The sequence below is a fragment of the Scomber scombrus genome, chromosome 5, assembly GCF_963691925.1.
Source record: "Scomber scombrus chromosome 5, fScoSco1.1, whole genome shotgun sequence".
In the NCBI taxonomy this organism is placed as follows: domain Eukaryota; kingdom Metazoa; phylum Chordata; class Actinopteri; order Scombriformes; family Scombridae; genus Scomber; species Scomber scombrus.
Genome location: NC_084974.1, coordinates 12,649,371 through 12,664,916, shown reverse-complemented (window position 1 = coordinate 12,664,916; position 15,546 = coordinate 12,649,371). Strand labels below are relative to the sequence as shown.

The window sequence follows — 15,546 nt, the reverse complement described above, 5'->3', positions numbered from 1 at the left end:
TATAAATTGATTGTGACGTGAGGGGTATTGAAAGAGTAAGAAATAATTAAATAATTCCAGAACTATTTTCTCATTTATATTTCGTTTAATGTAAATAAAACTGTTTCCCTTAATTAGGAGTTGCAGGAGGAGCAGGAGCAGGGTTAGGAGCAGGAGGACTGGGAGGAGCAGGAGGAGCTGGTTTGGTACCAGGAGGTGGACAATACTATGCTGCTGCAAAAGCTGCTAAATATGGTACAAAGCACACAAACACACCAATACTCAACATCCCGATACATGTCTAAATATTCAGACTATTGCTTGTTTATAGATTGATTCTGTTGTGAAGGGAATTGAACAAGAAGTGGATAATTCAATAATTCCAAAACTATTTTCTCACTTATATTTCATTTGATGTAAATGAAACTGTTTCCCTTAATTAGGAGTTGCAGGAGGAGCAGGGTTAGGAACAGGAGGACTGGGAGGAGCAGGAGGTGGACAATACTCTGCTGCTGCAAAAGCTGCTAAATACGGTACTACACTGTACATAAGCATATTCAGAGACACTGACAATACTTTACACACTAGAAAGTGTGTCCAAACTTATGTCTGGTAATCTATGTATAAAATCAAAATATTTATAGTGATTTTTGTGTATAAACTTCTAATATGAAGTTTATGTAACTGCTCGGTTTTCATTCATTAGGACTGCCAGGAGGAGCAGGTGGAGTACCTGGCGGTGTACCTGGTGGTGTACCTGGTGGTGTACCTGGTGGTGTACCTGGTGGTGTACCTGGAGGGTTTGGAGGTACAACATGTGCATGTGTATGAAAAACCTGTAGAGTTACTATAATTTAATCATTATTACTACATTATTATTTAACAGGATAGATGTGACACCAAGCAAAGTGTATGATGAGAGAGAAGAGTATTGACGATGCTTTGTTTGTATGCAGGATATCCAGGCGGTGTGAAACCACCTAAATATGGTGAGGAGAAGCTGTAAAACTACCACACTTTAATTATTTAGTATCATTCTGTTTACTCAAAGGTCAAAGGTCTCTTCACATAACATCTGGCAGCCTTTTGTAATATAATAGTTCATTATATCATACCTTAAAGCAGCTGTAATCAATATTTTTATAATAACAATGTATGAAATGGCAATGTGTAATGTTTGTTACGTGCAGTAATGAATCTACAGAGAATTATCGCAGAGACTCTGCAGCTCCGCATGGCTTTAAAGAGCTTTCAGCAGCTTGTCAATTTAACATTTTGGTTTACTCTCACTTCTCTCTTAGCTTTGTTTTTGGCCACTGCAGGCAGCTTCTTTCAGTGAAAAAGCACCAACAATCCTCCGCACACTCACTGCTAAGCACAAAATGACAAACACACACACTGGCTGGTGAACATTGCCAAGCATTTAGCAATTAAAAATACAGATATGTCCTTCAATAGTTTGTAGAGATTAAACACAGAGCTAAAAGTGAGGGGATATGGGACTTACATTCACTGACCTAACAGGAGTCACCGGAGTAGGACTTGCCGTCCCAGGAGCTACACCAGGTCAGGCTGTCGGTGTTGTCCCAGGTGGTACAGGCCTTCCTGTAGGTTTAAAACCAGGTAAAACATTGAAAAGTTTATTATTTTCTTATATGAGCCCTTTTCTATGTTTTGCGATATAAATTATGTTTTTATTGCTTTTACAGGAAAGGACGTTGTTCCTGAGGGAACCCCTGATCCAGGTACAGTCAAACACTGTGTAATATATCTACAGCATACGGGAGTATAGTACTTAACTGCAAAATCAGCAAAACAGCCCTGGATCATTTTACACTGATCGTAAATATTATACCATTAAGGATATTTTCAAGCATTAGAAGCTCATTCAGCTCAGTCAGCAACACATAGACGGCCGAACCCACCACACATTTCCACTTTCACCTGGCACACTGCACAAGTACTTCCATCATCATTGTTTATGCCCTCTACATTTTTCTTCAGCCATTTCCTGCCCACACAGCTCACGTTCTTATTGCTAGTGCTACCAGCTATTGACCCCCTCTAGCTTACATCCTCCCAGCCGTGGCAATGTCAAGATCCACCTGACAGCTATTGCCTTTTATAGTCTCTCCCACTCTGCTGCATTTTAAAGCACAATGGATGAAACTGGTACCTGTTGTCTTTTTGGCAGGGCCCACGCCTATTGCCACAACTGGCAAGGCCCCAGAGGTCCCACAGCCCAGTAAGACTTAATGTTTGCATGAAATCTTTCGCCATGAAGTGCAATCTGTGGTATTTAGTATGACTCAAATTAAGAATTGTTATGTTTTCTACTGTGATGTAGTACACTGTAAATAGCTCCTCTCAGTATTTGTGAATGTGAGTGTGTAAATACCAGTGTTATTCACTTACTTCTTTCAGCATTACACATGATCTAATAAGTGAATTTGGCTTCTTTTTTTAACTAGCAGCATTGTTTGCTGTCAGATACAAGAACATTTTACACATGACAGATTCAGATGTTTCAGACATGTTCTTTAAGTGTCGGGCCTCATGTAGTGCTGAAAGAGAATTTTGTTTAGCCTGCTTGAACTCTGCCACTTCAACATTATTATTGTCAGTTGTGGTTACAGGTTGTCTCCTTTTCTCAACAGCACTTGTCTTGCACATGCCTTTTCTTTTTTACTAACACCTCACTGTGCTTGATGGTTTATTTTTATGCATACCTGTAATAACTGGATCTTCATTGAGTATACATTCGAAATGTGATACTGTTGATTAACTCCGAAATCTAATCTTCACACTCTTGACTTCTCGTCGATGTTTCGAGACGTTTGTGTTGACATGTCTGCATTGGCTCAATTTCTCCTGATTAGTGTTACACTTCACGTTCTACAGCAGGGGAGTTTGGTGATATTTCCAGGAATCAAATTTCACAAAATCATTGCCATGAATGTGTCATTTAACTTGCAGTTTTATGTAGTTACATGTATACTGTATGAACTGTGAAGCCCCTGCTATAGAATACCTTTCAGTAGGTTGTTGTGTTGTATGTCTGCTGTCTTGACGAGATGTTCTTGTTATGTTTAATGTTTCTTTTATGTAATTATGGTGGTCTCTTGCATTTTGTTCCCCATTCTCATTTCTGCCTTTTCCAACATGTAAAATTAAGTTATTTTTCATTTGTTTCATCATCAACAGCCATTGCACATTTAATAATTCTTAATGTGACTAAACAAAACAAATACATTATAAAAAATTCACATTTTAAAAGACAATTTAACTTTAACTTAGTTTTTTTTCTCCTTTTTCTTGCACTTTGTACTCTTGTGGTGGATGTCTTAAAACAGGCGGTAGGTTCAAAATAAGTCCGTATTTTTTTCATTTACTTGATTTAATTCTATCGTATGTTTCAATCTGTGATTACACACTGTTACTTCTTATCTTTTGATAGTTGCTGGTGGAATTATTCAGCCAAGTGGTGAGTTGTACATATGAAATTGTTTTTTCATTAATCATTGTACTATAGCAGGGGTTTTTAAAGTCTGAGACTGTGGGCCTCTATTCAGACATCATTGTTATTTTATATGATCTCATAGACACTCAACAATTAAGCCTGTTTGGCATCATTTCAGACCACCCAAAAGACATTAAAAGTCTTTCCTAAGGCATTTATTAGTTTCTGACTATGGGAACGTGGGAAAAACAGCAAAATTCCCTAAGTATTCTGTACTCTGAACTACCTCATTAACCTAATCACACACACATTTAGGCTTTTCTACATTTTCTCCTTTTGATAACTAATGTAATATTTTTTTCATTTCCATTCACTAAGCCCCCTGAATATGCTTGGAGCCCTGGGGAGCCCCACCCCCCACTTTGAAAACCTCTGTGCTTTAGTAAACTATCTGAAAAACATAAATATGTATTGTAGCAAACTAAACTTAATGAGTTTATTTATTATTTTATTTCACAGCTGGAACAAGCGTTGGTAAATATATATTATATTGAAATACACACAAAAATTTAAAAAAAATCAGAAATCTTATTATTTGATATGTGACACTTAAATTGTGTATGTATATGTCACAGGTGGAGCAGGTGTTGCACCCTCTGGTGGTAAGAGCAGTTTTCACTTTCTTTTGCATGTGTATTAATTATGTGACAATCAATTCACAAAATTATGTTGGATTTCTACCAAATGTAGTGTTTTGTACTGTCTAACCATCGTATCATAATACAAAAAACGAATAATAATGTTTTAAATATATTTAAATATGTTTTAAATATAAACCATCCTTTAGTGTTAATACTGTTGTTTTCCTTCTGACTCTTTACACCAGAGGGTTTTTTATTTTGTAGTGTTGTAACAATAGAGAAAAGGGTTGTTGGGAGGTTTCTTTTTTGTGTTTGTTGTTGTGTTTTTGTCTGCAGGCTTATTTGCATTAATAACACATTTTGAAGTAGGGTATGTTAGATAGTTCATGTCTCAGTCTCTTTTTTCTTTTAGTTGCACCCGGAGTCCCACAACCTGGAGGTAAGCCAATATTTATACCACTATTGATTCAAAAACTCAACATGGTTGCTTTAACCTTTGAGCTGTGTTTTGTTACTGAAACTTTATGGATTGAATAAATTCAAGTGGCCACATGGTGGAGACAAAGACTAACACAGCAGCTCTGTCTCTGCTGCAGCCTTTGACTCTATAATAATACTAAACACTCCTGCTTTCAGGTATTGGCGTTGGTGTTGGCACAGGGGGCAAACCACCTAAACCAATCTTACCAGGTTACAAAAACCAATACCTACCTTTAAAAGATTCCCTTTAAAATCATTTTCACTTTATTTTCACTTGGACATAATAGACTTGTTAATTGTAGTGACTGTTCTTTTCTGCTTCTCTCTTTTCTGTGTTTTAGTTCCTTATGGTGCTGGTACCGGCCCTGGAATCGGAGCGGGAACGCTGCCTGGAGCGAAACCTTTGAAACCTCCAGGTGTGTGTGCATGCAAGCTAAAGCCATCAGTCATTTATCGAACAATGTTTGAAGTGTAATCTTTAAATATACTTATTTGTAAAAGTGATTGTCATGCACATACTGTGACAGACATACTGAGGAAAAGGGAAAAAAGTTTGGGTGTGATTTTGTCTTCTTTTTTAACTTAATCATGTCTGTAAGCTCACAAATTACTATTTTGTGCCTTTTTGCAGCAGTGGGTGGAGGAGGAATCCCACTGGCAGCAGGAGGTCAGAACACAACTACTTTTTTTCCATAACATGAACCATGGTTGTATTTAACATGTAATATGATACATTTTTGTGAACCCCAGAAACACTAGAGTCAGGTGTCAGTCAAAGGATATACAAAATATAAAAATATATTCAAAAACCCACTACTTTTTCTTTTAAAATATTTTTTGTTATAATAAGACTTGCACACGTATAAGCCACATACACATTTGTACTGTGGGAGGTTACAGAAGGTGACCCAACAGACAATAATGCTACCTTCTTCTGTCATCTTGATTCAGGGGTATGAACAGGTTATGTATGAGACAAGAGGGAGCTGACAGCAGCACTAATACACAATGTTCCAAAAAATGTTCTGCCCAGTGCTCAAAGTGACAGTTGGTCAGGAGATGCCATCGCACTGCACTTCCTGTGCAGGAAACTGGCCAACATGCTGATAAGTCTCTGTATGGAGTGTAGTATCAGGGAGGAGAAGCCAGCTGGATAATTTGTCCAAGGAAAGCGACTGGTGTTTTAGAGGAAGCACTAATTATCTGAATACTTTTGTCATCCAATCCTACACAGGCTAAGTGTAGGTATACTTAGTCTATATCTATATATTTTCTTTCTGTTGTGATAGGTGGGTACCCTACTGGTGTTGGACTGGGAGGTGCTGGTGGCGGCGCTAAAGCACCCAAACCAGGTAGGCCTGCTTCTGTCAGGGCACATGCAAGCAAACTGAACTTGTGTGCTGTGTTGTGAACTTAAGTCTTGTTTCTCTGATAATCCCCTTCAATGATATGATAAAAAATATTGTCCTTCCCCTTCATCCACAGTAAGGTTAAAGGTCGAGGTCATATACACAACAGCACTTGGGTGGGGGTAGATGACAGCAAACAAATTATGTGAAGACCCAGATTTTTGGTTCTCAGTATCTGTTCTTACTATTCCACCCTGACTCCCCTTTTAGCCTCTTCCACTCCCCCACTTCTACCCATTCTTGACTTTTTTATGGGGGACATGGGATCTTTAGGGGAACATATGTCAAGTTTTTCTCGTCATAAATCTGTAATAAACAGTGTATTTTGGAGCCTATTGATGGCAAGCACTTCTGTTCTGGAAATTGCTCGGAACCCCTCTTATTGTCAATATACCTAGGAGAGCTATACATCCTCTGAATGCCCTAAAGTAGGCCTCTAGTTTGTAGCTGTAAAGTTTCATGAGGCTGTAATTATCCTAGAAGTCACAATAGGTCAATTTACCGAGTGAGGTCAAGTTACAAATACAATCAAATGGCTACTATGGAGAACATCATTACATATGAAAACAATTGGTCTAATTGAATCCAAAAGTTTTCGGCTTTCCAGTCATATGAAATTGATGCAATTCCAAGACTGTTTGGTGACACCAGTTTGCAGAAATATTCAAAGACATTCATTTTAGAATAGACGAAAATAACACATTTATACTTCATGCATAAAACTGCATGGGATTAGCATAAAGTGGGCATGTCTGTAAAGGGGAGATTTATGTGTACCCATAAAACCCATTTTTATTCAGATATCCTGAGGAGAGAGATCAAGGGAGCCCTTTGAAAATTACTATGCCAGTTTTTCCCTCGCCAAAATTTAGCCTAACTTTGAAACGCTATTTAGCCCCAACAAGCTATCATGACATGGTTGGTACTGATCGATTCCTGAGGTCTTCTAGTTTCATATGATACAGCCCCGTAAAGACAGTAATGGCGTTGATGTCCTTGGAGGATTCAAGAGGTTATTATCACTGGAGCTGGATTTTCAGTCCTGTATTTAAGAAACCGTTTATGGCCTTATAGTCTGAATTAAGTATCATTCAAATGCTGTTTTGGGAACAGTTTCCTTTAACTGTAACAGAGAACCTGCCACAGAAATGACTGAAATGTATTATTATCAATGGATCCTTCTCAGTATGAATGTAATGTAACAATACAGTATTTTGTCTCAGAGACTGAGATATCATTGGGGGACACTGTGTATATTGGTGGAGATACAGTAACCCTGAACTAATGATTTTACATAATCCAACGCCTCTAAAGATCCCTGCAGTATTAGAGTACCGTTAGGACTTTGGAAATGGAGCAAGTCAGCAACAACAACAATTCCTGATGGAGGCTGATTACCGTTAGTAATACTGTGTACAACATCAAAGTGTGACTGTTTGAAGATAACACCAACCTCTGGAGAGTCCTGCCCTGAAACGGCAAAACTCAGCCAGAGGAAGTTTGGACGAGGTGGTTGCAATGACTTCAGCCGAGCGTCTGGCTGCATGTCACTGTAGGGAGTACAGTTATAGACACATAAAGCTGATTATAAGTCATGTTTACTGTACTGTAATCATTAAAACAGACATATTCACGGATTGGTTTGTCTGCTTTTCATGTGAACAGGCTATGGCAATCTTGGAGGTGGCGGTGGATATCAGCCAGGTGAGGACCGTTGTTCAATATTTTACACTTTATCAAAGATACCTAAAAAAAAAGAACTAAAAACAACAACCAAAAAACATTATAGTGGGTAAATATGGCACACATTTACACTTTGTGCAGTGCAGCCTCTGCTCCTGCCCCTCCTCTTCCTCTTCCTCTCCCTGTCAGTGAGGGATGAGTGTAATCGCACAGCAGCAGCCTCCCATTATTGCTACACAGATACTGGACAGGCTAGTCCTTGAAACCCGTGGCCCTAATCCTCCTCCCAATGGCCAGAGAGATATTTGTCTGTGTGAAACGGTTCCACAGATGATTTAATAACTTTCCTCATTTGCCAAATGAGTGATTATTAGCTTCTTGAAATGTAGGTCAAGTTGGCATATTCACTGTATTCACATTTTACATTTTGAGATGTTTTTGGACACATAACACTCTGTTGAAAGACATACGGTAACTCATATTATCAGTTTGCAAACTGATGTTTTCTGTTTATGGATTTTATTTTTACAGGTGCAGCTCCTGTCGTTCCTGGTTATGGAGGAGGTTACCCCCAACAGTACTACCCAGGTACTGGTATTGCTTCCTGCTCAAAGAATATGTGTAGACTTCCACTTAATTAGCATTTTGTCAATTTTTGTCTGCTAGTGGCTTTCCAACACATACAGCAGGCTGTATATTTTTGTTGGGTGGTGAACGGCATTGTGACCTTTGAGGACCGCTGGTTGTGTAATAAATCAGGACCAGAATACAACAGACAACAGAATAGAGTCATTTATCTTAAGAAGGTGGAGGTTGTAGGAGGATGGTGTGTGTGGCTGCTCAGTAGACGAGTTAGAGACCTCAGACAAAACAGACAAAAAAAAAAAAAAAAAAACACAAACTAGCTGTGGTTTGAAGACTATAAATATGACAAAATCTTTATTTGTGTTGTATGGTATACGCTTTATCCATCAGTATTAATTTCAGTATAATTATTGAAGAGGTTTTTTTACTGGAAACCAAACATTAGCGCCAAGTAGATCCAGGCCAGCCACCACATAGGCAAGTACCACAGATTCTTTAACTTTTCATCCTTGTTTCTGGATCAGGAGGCGGATTAATGGTCTACTGCCAGCAGCCAGGTAACACAGCTGGACAGATGAAAGGGGCAGGCAAACTGACCCATCACTTCATTTTTATTTATTTTTTTAAAGCTGAGAGAAATCCTGGAACCCTAACCCCCTTATGTTGACTCTTTCTCGCTCTCCTTCCCTTTATGCTAGACATTTTCATCTACTCTTTCTATCTACGAATGCACATAAAATTATTAGATAAATTCTTTATATTTACATTTTTTCTTAAGATGAAGCAATCAAACAGGGATTTCATATTTAACATAATCTCTAAGCTTTTCATATTTAACATAATTTTCATACTCAACTTGTGAATTTACATGGGAGGTTGACTTTAAATGACAATAATTACTTTTCTCCTCTGAGCGCCTGATTACAGAGAGGTTAATTGGATTATCTTAGTGCAGACAGCACCGCAAATTGAAATTATATTGATGCTTAATGGAATCTTTTCTTCGATTTGCAAAATAAATATTAGGCTACTTTAAAAAGTATAAACTAAGAATATGTGTTTATAAGTTTTAAATACAAAACACAGACAGGAAAAACTGTCTGTCTAAAATCTGACAGCTCAGCACCAGGACTAAGTGCCTCCCATGTGATCTACTCTTAATGTCAACAGTCTTTCCTGACTACATCCGGGCCAGGAAAAATATATCAAACACTCTGACAGATCAAAAGTGTTTCCCAGCTTAGCACTCGTCCAATTGCACCATCTCATTTGTCTTCCATGTGTCTGTCATCTAGGTGGATATGTACCAGCCCCACTGACTCCTCAACAAGGTACAGGACATCATCAGACACACACACACACACACACACACACACACACACACACACACAGACACACACACACACACACACACACACACAAACAAACACACACACACACACACACACACACACACACACACACACACACACACACACACACACACACACACACACAGAAGGGATAATAAGTGGTTTCAGTAATGAAAATGTCTCCCTGTACCTCAACTCATTTTCCAATTTCCCTCTCTGCTCATTGGCAGAGGATGGCAACATGTCAGATTATCTGGATGAGATTGGAAGAGGGTGCAGTGTGGGGTTGGTACTGTGTGTGCTTGTCGGTGCAGATGGCACAGCACAACCAGTATGTGAACGCATGATAATCTGCATTTTCCTAAACATCAGAGATTATTGCTGGTGGGATTATTTCAAGGAAACTCGTCTGGTTTCTTCTGCAGTGTCTGAGGAGGCATCAGCAACCTTCAAAGGCACCTGTAGATCTAAAGATAGTAGATTGTTACACAGACAGGAGTTTGCAAAATGATTGAGAGAAACACTTTATAGGTCACATAAAGCCTCAGATCATTTCAGTTAGTATTTGTGAAGTTGGGCCAATGATCTCCTTCAAGGATAAAGCAGGCATTTTTTTTATATTTTTCTTATTGTTAACATATGTCAATAAACCACACCGTTCACTGGGTGAATATGTTCCTTAACCAGAATGATTAAAGTAGTTGGCTCCAAAGAATAATATGAGCAATTACATTTTCATTCTCTGGAGAGTTGTTCCTTGTATGGCCGACGCCACTGAGAACGTGCAGGGTGTGGTTAGATCGCTAGCTTATTGTGTTACATATCACAACCTCTTGACTTTGTGCTACATTGTATATTTTAAATAACTAAATGCTATCACTGTTATCACTTTTTGAAGCAGTTTCTAAACAACCTAATGTGCTCAAAGCTTTTTCTGGTGAAGAAACTCAGCGTGAAACAGTTTGACTCACTGACATGTTTTTAATAGTTTATGGATAGCAAATGTCTACAGCACAGAGGAATAAAGATATACTGTATCAGACTTTGGTTTCACAAACAACACTTGAAAGTAGGATCAGTTCCTTGTTGGTTTGGCTCTGCACATGATATGCCAGCCTTATACTTTAAGTTGAAAACTGGAGGATTAATCTGGTAGATCTGAGTTAGACTTGATGTTATTGGCTCGTAAGATTTTTGTGTGAGGCAGAGAGATTTACAGTCTTTTCCATAACTGTCAGAGCACAAGATATGAACCATATTGTGTCAGTTCAGCTTCACATCCCAAACAGTCCTCGACTTTTTTGTTCTCTCTTATTTCAATCCAGTTGACAGCTGTGAAGTTTCCAAACATATGATGAAATAATTTAGCTAAAGGTATTCAGTATTTACTCGCTTTCTCTTGAGTTTTCAAACTCCATCTGCTGAGTGAGAGCCAACGCTCCTGAAAGAAACAATTAATGGACCTTAAAGGTGCAATAAATGACATTCAACCTTACAAGATTTCAGCGAACAGCTATTTGCTATGTGAAAATAAGTGATTTCCAACATCAAGAATAAATGCTCAACTTGTCAGACATTGTATTTATCTTCCTCAAAAGATGGATGTTCTCCTTTAAGTCCACATATACACACATGATTTCAGCCAGCACGTTGTTTGACCAGTAGTTCTGACCTTCAAGCAGGCCTGGACTGGCCATTGGGGGTTAGGGTTAGGGCCCGGTGGGCCGTTCAATAATGGGCCGGCAGTGGCTGGCTTTTTTTTTTTTTTCTGCGTCTCGCAATGGTAATTCTCACACATCAAATGCATACTGATGCCCAGTGGCTTGTGACTTGTCTGTCTACCTGGCTGGCCCAATGATGGGCTACACAGGCCCAGGAGTCCCACCCATGCACGTTCTAGACCCCCCCTCATCCAATCAGCTTTAATGATGACCAATTGTTATGACAGGTAGAGAAAAAGACAGAGAGAAATAGCGCAGCACAACACGCACGCAAAATGGAGAAAAAACGAAAAGGTGGTGCCGAAAAATTGCGAGAAAAAAAGAAAAAAGCACTAGCTCAAGATGCCGCGAAGAGTGGTAATATTTTAAATATGTTCGTTGCGCGGGCCGGTGTCGCCTCAGGGTCTTCAGCTGCAGCTGCGGGTCCCTCTCATCAGGAAGAGGAGGAGGGAGAAAGTGAGGCTCCTGCAGCCATGGTGCTAGAGGAGCTTAGTGGTGGTGATGGCAGGTGTGTGCTAGGCTAACACGTTGTGGATAAACAATTAACACCGTTAATTGTAATAAACATTACTTGACACAATCGCAAACTCTGCATAGCGTGGAGTGTTAGTGTACAACTACATCTAGTTATCTAAAGTATGGGAACATGATAACCATATTCATATGTTTAATAGACGCGTTTATTAACCACTATTTTATACTAGATGTGGTTTGAGCATGTATAAATGCTATTTTCACAATTTGTAACCTATAATTACATTCCCCAAATCAGAATTAAAGTGTTTTATGTATCATCATGCACCTTTCTTCTGTACACAGTCCAATTTGGTCAGGATATGTGATACAATAAAAAGTATATACAGTATTATTGAGATATTAAATATATTGCAATATACTGTGATTCCTTGGGATTTTAACTGTAAATTATGTATCAAAATTAAAACTTTAACAATAAGATAAGCTCAAATGTCTGATAATCTATTTTAATTTTTATTGATGGACAATTGTAAAGCAAACATATGCTCATGAAAAGTCATTACAAACTGAGCTATGTGTTAAATACAGTACCAAAAAGTTACAAAAGTAATATGTATAGTCATGTCAAATATTAACAATACTATTACAAAATTACAAGTATTTCCTCTTCTGTCATACTTGTCAGTATGTTGAGCTATAAAAAGTGTTGATTGTTCAGAATCAGAATCATTATACTATTATTTTCCATACTTTAGTCAACTAGCTAAAGTTCTCTTTGCATTCAGACTCATTATTTGCATGTAATCTTGTAAACTTATTCCACACTATTTCTCTACTCTTCATGTCCAGGTTTGACAGCAGCAGTCTCGGTAGATCATCTCCTGTGGAGATGAGCTTACCAGAGACCCCAAGCCCACCTGTAGATTATTTCAGCCGTCCCAACACAGACACCCTTCAGCTGTTTTTAAATCATCACCCTCAACAATCAACAAGGGACCCCAAATTGCAGAGTTTTCCGCTGCGAGGACGGCACCTTTAGAAAGTGGTTGTCATACAGTGAAGAACGCCATGCGTTGTTTTGCTTTGTTTGCATGGCATTTGCAAAGTCCACTGACAAAAGTCAGTTCATTACTGGAATGGCAGATTGGAAGCATTATTGCCAGCGCATAGATGAGCATAATGGCAGTAAGGCACACAAGGATTGTGCTGAAGCCTACATGCTACAGGCTTGCAAAAACTACTACTAAGTATAGTAGTGTTAATAAGGGCTTGTGTGTTTAAATGTACATCAATTGGGCGAGTCGGCATGGTATCTGCGCACGGATTGTAGTGGGCCACTCTGGTCCAGGGTCCAGGGCCGAATTTTTGTCCCAGTCCAGGCCTGCCTTCAAGTGTTAATTTAATAGCATTTTATCAAGATCATTTTCAGTTAAAGTAAATAGCTCATACTGGTTGTTCCTCTTGTTGTTTTGCAGCCAAAGCAGCCAAGTATGGTCCATTGCAGAGCTTCCTCGGTGGTGGAGGAGGAGGGGCTTATAGAGGTAATATACACATACAAACTGAGTTCAAGCTCATAATATATACAGAAGCCTGCTGCAGCAAAACATTTTTAAAGTATTGGCTATTTATAGATGAATCCAAGCAGTTCTTGTGTATGATATAAACAGTAACTTTCATCATGCTTATTTGTGTGGTCTTTGGTGCAGGTGGAGTCGCAGGATGCCAGGGAAAATACTGTGGGAGGAGGAAGTAGATGATCTCTTGAGACAGTGTGACCTCAAGAAACCATGGTGCTACTGCATGATCTAGAATGTACATTTTATATGCGAATAAATCCCCATTAGACAACATGTAAAGCCCATTTTTTAATTACTTGCTTTATTTCAATGTCTGTTTTTATACAAACCCACCGATCAAGAATTTTGTACACGTTCGGACATGACATTTGTTATTGATAGTGCCTTTAGTCATTACTGTTAATTGGCTTTAATTCCCCCTTACTGCACCAGCCTACTTAAAAGTGTGTGTTTTTGTCACCATGTGTTGCTTGTTGTTGTGCATAAATGTGTGCTGTGTGTGCGTGTGGTTTGCGCATGTGGTTGTACTGTTGTGCAAAGGACTGTCTGAACCATCGGCTGCCAATGTGACCTTTTGAATGATTTCCATTTCTATTTAATCCTAAAGCAAGGTGACCTGTCCTCACACTGTCTCACCTCACTGTGTAGAGCCTGTCACCTCTCTGACCTGCAAGATGGGCTCGGGTTGGTCGAGGCCTGTCCGAAAACGGATGAAATCCGACCAATCTCAGCATCGTCTATGCATCTCCGTCTTCTCTGCTGCTATTTTTAGGTCTGCTGGGTATAAAGCAGCGGGATTCGGGGCTCCGGCCGACCCATCTGCTCTCAGTAATTTTGCTGATTCTAGTTGCTATGCAGTTCAGTTTTCTCAGCATTTTTTATGTTGCCAAACGTGCGATTTATGAAGAGCAGCCTCTGTTCTGATGGTAGCTGAAGACAATCAAAAAGTGTTTGATTCAGTAAAGGAGGTTTCAAAAACAGTGTTGCCATTTTTTGCTTTTAGCTCCAGGTAGATTAGATATCATTCATGTACATTATGTATGTGTGATTATGTGTCACTGTCCAAAGGTGCTCAATTGTTTAGTCTTATTTCAACAGTTATTTACTTGTATGTAACTTGTCATTACGTGATTATTCAAGCTTTTTTTGCACCATGCTTTGACTCATAGCTTTATTGTTATCAGGAATGTGTGAACATACAACAAAAACAATCCTTTGCTTTTGCATTTATTCACTGTAATACAGTAGTACAATTGTAATACAGAAAATGTTTGATGGGTGAGCCTATGTGTTTAGTTTCATATGAGGCAAAAGCCCCCGTTGTTCTTTATTTACTTGAGCTGCTTTTAAAAAGGCTTTACTGACCAAAGGTTCATGAGCACTGTCGCCAAGTGATCCCATCTCTTTCTGTAATTGTGTACTGTATTTTGTACTAATTTGGTGTTAGCTGGCTTCAGTTCCACCACTCGGTGCTGTGTGCGAACTATATTTGAGCCTCACGGGGTCAGACCTTGTCTTATGTGCCGTGGGATACTCTTCATCTTTATTTAAAACTGTTTTTTATAAGGAGGAACAGTGTGGTTTTGCACTTTTTATATTTCCACGACAAACATGTGACTTGTTCGCGGACATCCTGGCTTTTTTATTTGCTTCATTAAATAACAGAATAAAATGTGTTAAAGAATTTGTCTTTCTTATTGTTTTATTTTAAGTTATTCCACTGCAGTAGCATTTTGTGCTGAAGACTGATGAAAACCACCTGGCCTGAGCTGTCCTGGTGGATTAAGGCACATACCACGTTGAAATTATGTCAAACAAAAAATATAAATCAGGCCAACAGATTTTGTGAATGATTTGGAAAAATGTTCCTATCACACTGAAAACAACTCCACAGATACGGGTAGACAGTTTGCTGTGGCCTCAGTATGGACAGTCTTAACTCTGGTCTTGTTGTGCCAGCTGGAAATAATGAAGTCATGCTGCCATTCACTGGTGATCTCCTGGGACAGCTTCTGACCCGTGATCCACATCCTGTAGACGTTAGATTACACTTTTGTTCCTTCAGCAGGAGCTGTATTCCTGTTCTGCCCCACTTCAGAGGTACTACAGTGTCACTGTGGAACTGTTTCAGAGCTGGTATACATACAGTAAATTTCAATGAAATGACTATAATTTCTTAAAA

The 15,546-nt window shown here is 38.9% G+C and overlaps 2 protein-coding genes across 2 annotated transcripts in view; both read left to right on the top strand.

Moving 5' to 3' along the window:
- elna (elastin a) overlaps positions 1-1,771 on the top strand; it is a 37,218-nt gene extending 35,447 nt beyond the window's left edge. The window contains exons 35-40 of the mRNA XM_062419385.1: positions 118-234; positions 423-512; positions 686-787; positions 936-968; positions 1,504-1,602; positions 1,689-1,771. Coding sequence (XP_062275369.1) covers positions 118-234; positions 423-512; positions 686-787; positions 936-968; positions 1,504-1,602; positions 1,689-1,771 — 524 coding nt within the window. The remainder of the gene's footprint in view (positions 1-117; positions 235-422; positions 513-685; positions 788-935; positions 969-1,503; positions 1,603-1,688) is intronic.
- A 371-nt stretch (positions 1,772-2,142) lies between these two features.
- LOC133980576 (elastin-like) lies at positions 2,143-15,042 on the top strand. The gene is made up of 14 exons (XM_062419334.1): positions 2,143-2,224; positions 3,437-3,463; positions 3,959-3,973; positions 4,075-4,101; positions 4,493-4,519; positions 4,717-4,770; positions 4,902-4,976; positions 5,192-5,227; positions 5,850-5,912; positions 7,635-7,673; positions 8,184-8,240; positions 9,533-9,568; positions 13,263-13,328; positions 13,494-15,042. Exons 1-14 carry the CDS (start codon positions 2,143-2,145, stop codon positions 13,538-13,540), a joined length of 651 nt encoding a protein of 216 aa, XP_062275318.1. The 3' UTR covers positions 13,541-15,042.
- Positions 15,043-15,546: the final 504 nt, after the last annotated feature.

Coding starts and splice junctions, on each gene's coding strand:
- LOC133980576 (XM_062419334.1), top strand. CDS start 2,143: ATGAAACTGGTACCTGTTGTCTTTTTGGCAGGGCCCACGCCTATTGCC. Junction 7,674..8,183: donor TGGCGGTGGATATCAGCCAG/GTGAGGACCGTT, acceptor TTATTTTTACAG/GTGCAGCTCCTGTCGTTCCT. Junction 9,569..13,262: donor CCCACTGACTCCTCAACAAG/GTACAGGACATC, acceptor GTTGTTTTGCAG/CCAAAGCAGCCAAGTATGGT.